The following is a 5923-nucleotide window of genomic DNA, read 5'->3' as shown; positions in this document are numbered from 1 at the left end:
TATATATATATATATATGCAGATGCAGAAACCCACTTCTTTACAGTAATGAGAGCGGAAATTATCGGACAGCCATCACTGCGAAGAAGGGAGGAAGAGACACCAACACCAACACCAACACCAACAGCAACAGTGAAACAACCTACACCTAACAAAGAGAAAAATATGTGGATGCAACGATTGCCGCTTCTACTCATACCTCACTGCAGGATAAGTAAACACAACCTCCGCTCCTTCGCGCGCGGCAAGTTCATCAGCTAGGCGATCCACTTGCTCCATGTTGCCCCATACCTGCACCAGGAACGTTACGGCTGTCAGATCCAACAGCCACTCAGCATCGATAAATGTGATGGGTGCTCCCATTTCCTCAGCCAGTTCGCGCGCAGACCTGAGTGAAGCGAGATCATGCGTGCGTAACTCCAACTTTGTGTGGCGGTCGAATTCACGAGCATGGCGCACCAGACGGGGGTATTGCATGAGATCCTCTTCGGTAGGCATAAGGCCCGCTTGCTCTGCTGCTCGCAGTGTTGTGAAGGTCGGTGGGATCGTCGTTGTGATGCAACTTACGAGTCCAACATGGAGACTGCCGTTATGTGGATACTCTACCACAACGATCTCACCAACGGAAGTACGGAACGGCGCTACAAACCATGCGCTACCGAAGCGAAAGTCGACAGAGGCGTAACGAACCACTGAGGCGGCTGCAGCAATAACAGTTGATGACGCCATGGCAAGGGCGACTGTAGAAGTAGGTTGAGGGACTGGTGTCACCACAAACGGTCCGCTGGATTCCACCGTTCCGTTATCGGATATGCCACCTTCACCTTCTGTAGAAGTCATCTGATCAACAGAACTTAACGTGTCAAAGTTTGTTAAAGAGTATTGTTCCTGCTTTTGGTGCTCGTCAGCGTAGGTGGCAGCCGTGAAGAAGTTCAGGGCGGCGTTATTCTTGCGCTCCTCGCTCCCTTGATCAAGCAGGGGCGTGCCATATGGGTCATGGTGGAAGCCACGAGGCTCATTCTTGGTGCAGGTGGTTGACATGATATGTGGAGTTTCTAGGTGATATGTGTAAATATAATTTTTTTTTCCCCCCCCGTAGGCACCCTTCTTTACCTCACTTTTTCCCCTATTTCTCACGCAAACGTTGCAAGCTTGTCTGCTTCTCACTTCCTTTTTAAACTTTTTTCCTAATCTGCTCAAACCTATTTCGTTTACTCTACCTTCTCGTTCTTTGGTGATTGAAACTTGGATATGTAAATTATTCCTTTGCTGCTTATCGTAAACGCACATATGTAAAAGGAAGAGGGCACAGAGCGAAGAGAAGTGAAGAAAAAGGGGGAAAATGACGGATGCGGATAAAACGAGGGGAGGGTATTTAACCTCCTTCTCACCTTGCTGCACCCTAAAAAACTCCATATATATATATATATATATATATCTATACGCATGCGTGTATATCCCCCTTTACTTGCTCCTTTGATTACTGACAAGCGATTTGTCCCGTAGCCCATAGACGACACACCTCGCCTCTTTTAGGTCTATTATCACTTTGTGGGAGTTCTATGGTCACTTTTCCCTTCTACAATCCATTTGGTCACTAGCTACATCCTGTGCCATGACAACACGACACCCACCTGGACGAAAGCACATCACATTACACTGCATCATACAATCCACTTCTGCGTGCACGCTCTTCACGTACAGATGTGCTCAAGCCGCCCCGTATGCGGCAGCAGTGTCCCACATACGCACAACGGCGTCCCGCAGCTCCTCTTCACCTACTCCGTATCGACTAAAATGGTGAACGTACGCACTGACGCGAAGTAAATCTTCAGCCCTCTCGAGTGCGGAAGCTAGTCGAAGTCCGATGTTATGTGTAGGACCAAAAACTGAAACATGGGCTCTCCGTCCGAGAAGCCGCTCCTCATGCAGAAGGAGTGCAGAGGGCGGTACATACAACTCCCGTCCGTCAGGGGTCGGCGTACTTCTCGAGAGCACTTCCCGCAGATGCGCGAGACCTTCACTGCATGCAGCTGGCCCACGCAAACTCCATAGGAGGGGCCGCTGCTCGATGAATGCGGTAGAAAGGTTGTTGCTAGTGTTATTGTCACCAGACGGTGCCGGTACGAATAACTCCCTGGTTCGACGAGATGCTTCACACAACAGCGGGTACCACGACGTTGCCTCTGGCGCAACGACACGGTTGTCAGGTGGAGTCACGGGAAGGGCTAAACCAGAGAAGAACTTCAGTGCTGGGTCTAGTGCAACCGCTTCCACGACGTCTGTGAGGCCTCCGCATCTAAGCGACGCCATAGCACCCGTACTGGAAGTTGTTCTAGAAGCCGGAAACGTTGACTGTGGGTGAGGTTTTTTCTCGGGTGCAGTTGAGGGAACCGGGTACAATTTCTTCGGAAGATGGAGGTCGAGGAGGAGGCGGCCAATTTCGTGATTTATAGTATCGAAGCTCACTTCGCTTGTTCGGCCGTTGACAGCCTTCTGCAAAGGTCTCGCGCTGACGTCAAAGTCATCATTATGCGCCACGAAAACAGCATCCGCACTCTCGCGTAGGGCACTCATAGCCAACACGCAGTTGTACCATTGCGTTACGACCTCACCGGTGGCAAACGGCCACACCGCCGTGTGGAGGAGAAGCGCTCGTGGGAACTCCACCCGGATGGCGTCGGACACCAAACATCCCACCCCCGAGCCGGTTCCACCTGCAACACTGTGCACGATATGAAAGGAATGAGCTGCCCCACGCGCCTCACTCTGCCGGCGTAAGGATTCCACGATCTCATCGCATCTACTTCTTCCTTGCTCATAGTATCCAAACGCCCAGTTGTTCCCGCTTCCCTCGTCCCGGGTGACGCACTGCTCCGCTCGTACCTGGAATGCGCCTCCGTCGTTAACGCCTGTCACGACGGATTCGACCACTTTTGGTTCCATATCAATCATGACGGAGCGCGGTAGTGGTGGTTCGTCATGATGACCGGAGTTGCCGTTACTTACGCCTCCTCGTCTGATTCCCTTTTGTGTTGGTGCCGGACGGAAATGATCAGCCGAAATTTGGGATGCATAATCTTCATCACTGCAGCGGCGTGCCTCATCTGTTAGTGCGGTCAAAAAGTGTGCGCCAAGTTGGTTGCCACACTGCCCCACCAGGACATGCACACATGCCATAAGTGTTGGGAAAGGTTGGGTGACGAAGAGGCGTCAAGTACAAGTAGAATTTCAATTTCCACCCCCGACACTCTCAACTCTCCTCCCCCTATTTCTCCAGCTCGTTTCACTTGTTCACAGCAAAACCTCGCGTTGGTTTGCGGCACCACAGCGAGTGGTGAGTTGCTGCGTCCCAGCGCAGGGACCAGGGGAAATCTAACAACCGCAAGGTCCCGCTTCTTCTCTTTGGACCTCGCAGCTCCTTCGGGTGGCGGAGCAAGCAGACCTGGTTGAACAGCCCTTGGGAAAAAGTTTATATGCACGTATGAAGAGAACACGGGTAATAATTTAAAATGATCGTGACAAGAGGAGAAAAAAGAGAATGTAGCAACAAGGCGCATTCATGGGGATCATATATGTTTCTGGACATCCTCTTGTCAAGCGGCTCGCGGATATATGAAGCCAACGTATTTTACTTGATGCTTTGCGCATGCACAGCGTGATGTACCAACAAACTCCGCTCTGTGTTCCCTTCGCCTCACCTTTCATCCATACCTGTTCAATGCTTTGTATAGACACTCTCTGTTTCCTTTCTTCTCTTCACTAACAACGGTAGGCAGTGACGAGATCAAAGTAAACAAAATATAAACAAATTTTCAAAAAAAAATCACACGTCCCCGCATGTATCAGTGACAGTGGATATATTGAGCCACACATGGGAACGTGTCTACGTTTACAAACTATAATGCCTGTTGCTGATTTGAATTGCCAAGGCAATTGCTTTTTTCTTTCAATTAAATGTAGTCGATCCCACATTAGTTTTTGCCCCTCCTCCCCCTCCCCCTCCCACTTTTCGACCTTCAATACCCACTAATGCACCATATTATTTCATTATTATTTAATCTATGTTAAATGAGCAGATACAACCCTGTGTAATACACATATGTAAGCTCACACAAGGTTCATACCGCATGAAAGACGTTTCTAAGTAAATAACAAACAAATAATATCACCAGGTAAAGTGAGTAACACAGCTAGGCACAATGTGGGGAAGGCCGATTTAACCTCTCAAAGAGGAGCTCCAATCAAAACAATAAAGTCTTTTTATTTATTAAGTAAAAGTGAAAAAGATAAACGGAAGTGAAAGAAAGGGAAATTCCCCTGCTTCAAGTTTTCACTAGAAACAACGACAGAGGGAAATAAAAAAAAAAGGTGGGATTAGTGTGGTAAATTAGAGGAAATATTTAATTTTTTTTAAAAAGGCAAGGCGCGGGCGAGACCCACCAAATCACCCTCCGTTCAATGGTGTGTGGTAAGAAAAAAAACGCCACCCTGCAAAAACGATCCCCCTTGGTGATTACGTTTTAATATATTTATTAATTCGTTTAAAAACAAAAATAAAATAGAAAACAGAACAACACACAAAGACGTTTCTTCATATGTTTTTATGCCTGTATAAACACTGGGTCCATTGTATTTCTTTACCTGCTCTCATCTTTTTGTTTTCCCCCTTTCCCTCAGTCTTTCCGGTGACTGGACCCTCTTAATCGTGGAGGCGCAACCCGACGTGTGGTTGATTTTCCCGTGTGAACCTGTGACATAAAAACATCCGTGAGTTCATTGCTCAATTTGCCGTTGGTGGGATGTACGGCGCCCGCCACTTCAACTGCAGCCTCCACAGTCTGGTGCCTCATCACTATTCCAAGTAAACATAATTCCAACAGAAGGCAAAAGAGGGTGTTCCTTTGATGCTGTAAAATAATTATTTTCATGCGCATATCGTACGAGAGGTAAATATGAAGCAACCAAATCCGCGTCCGCTCCATGAAAGGCAACTTTCCCGCGCAGTGGCACCAGCAGAACGATCGCTGGCGGTCGTTGCTGAAACTAATGCTGCACGCACTGCTTTCATATGTGTGCCTCCTCAATTTGTTCGTGGAAAGCTCCGAAGTGTCACTTTCGACATCGACTATAGAAGAGCAATCTTCCCACTTCTGCAATTCCCGCTGTTCACTTTCTCTTGCTTCCCTTTCATTCAGTATAAACTCTACGAGTTCATCGTGCCGAGTGTTAACGATGCCCACGGCATCCGGATCCGTAGTGGCGTAAAACTTTTTCATTTCGTGAACAAGCGCAGAGACCATGCTCCACTTTTCAATGAGACTATTTTCAAGAAAATGATTACACTCCACACTCCTCGTTTTGCCATCACATGGTTGCACTGCAGGCATACGCGGCTTGTCTAACCGTCGCAAAGTTTGCCAGATCGGGGACTCATCGCCTTTTCCATCGACATCGAAATGGCTCAGAAGCTTCTGACAGCTGGAACACTCCGCGTGTCTCTCCAACATGTTACACATCTCTCCGGCAACATAATCAGGCGTCGGAAGACGACTAGAATCAAAATAAAGAAGAAAGGTCAGGAGTACCACAAGTGCTCCACGACACAAAGTTCCAAAGAAAAGCCACATTCTTTTTTTTTTTGGGGGGGGCTACTCCAAATACTCCGATCTCCTTTTGACGACGTGCAGTGTGGGCCGTTGTTACAATAGCCCTCGGCTATTACACGACCCGAGGGTGGGGAGGGGGTGCTTAGCTTCCCCTGCCCTCAACAAAATCGGTGAAGCTCACTGCTTCAGTTACCGCGCTAACACTCGAAAAAAAAAATAGTTTTAAACTACACTTCAGTTCACCAAATAAATCTGTATCAACAACTAACAACAGCTGTCCCCTGAGCACTAAAAATGAGCTTTGACAATACGTGA

The 5923-nt window shown here is 48.1% G+C and overlaps 3 protein-coding genes across 3 annotated transcripts; all 3 read right to left on the bottom strand.

Moving 5' to 3' along the window:
• Positions 1-188: 188 nt before the first annotated feature.
• On the bottom strand, positions 189-1040 carry TEOVI_000580100 (uncharacterized protein; the record flags this gene model as incomplete). Its single annotated transcript, XM_067223799.1, has 1 exon — positions 189-1040. One exon carries the CDS (start codon positions 1038-1040, stop codon positions 189-191), a length of 852 nt encoding a protein of 283 aa, XP_067079900.1.
• A 669-nt stretch (positions 1041-1709) lies between these two features.
• On the bottom strand, positions 1710-3179 carry TEOVI_000580000 (tubulin delta chain; the record flags this gene model as incomplete). Its single annotated transcript, XM_067223798.1, has 1 exon — positions 1710-3179. One exon carries the CDS (start codon positions 3177-3179, stop codon positions 1710-1712), a length of 1470 nt encoding a protein of 489 aa, XP_067079899.1.
• Positions 3180-4675: 1496 nt separating this feature from the next.
• On the bottom strand, positions 4676-5629 carry TEOVI_000579900 (uncharacterized protein; the record flags this gene model as incomplete). Its single annotated transcript, XM_067223797.1, has 1 exon — positions 4676-5629. One exon carries the CDS (start codon positions 5627-5629, stop codon positions 4676-4678), a length of 954 nt encoding a protein of 317 aa, XP_067079898.1.
• Between the last annotated feature and the right edge of the window lie 294 nt (positions 5630-5923).

This window comes from Trypanosoma equiperdum, assembly GCF_001457755.1.
Source record: "Trypanosoma equiperdum strain OVI genome assembly, contig: ctg_1971, whole genome shotgun sequence".
Lineage (NCBI taxonomy): Eukaryota > Euglenozoa > Kinetoplastea > Trypanosomatida > Trypanosomatidae > Trypanosoma > Trypanosoma equiperdum.
Note: the sequence above shows the minus strand (reverse complement) of the source record. Positions and strands in the feature narration are given on the sequence as shown.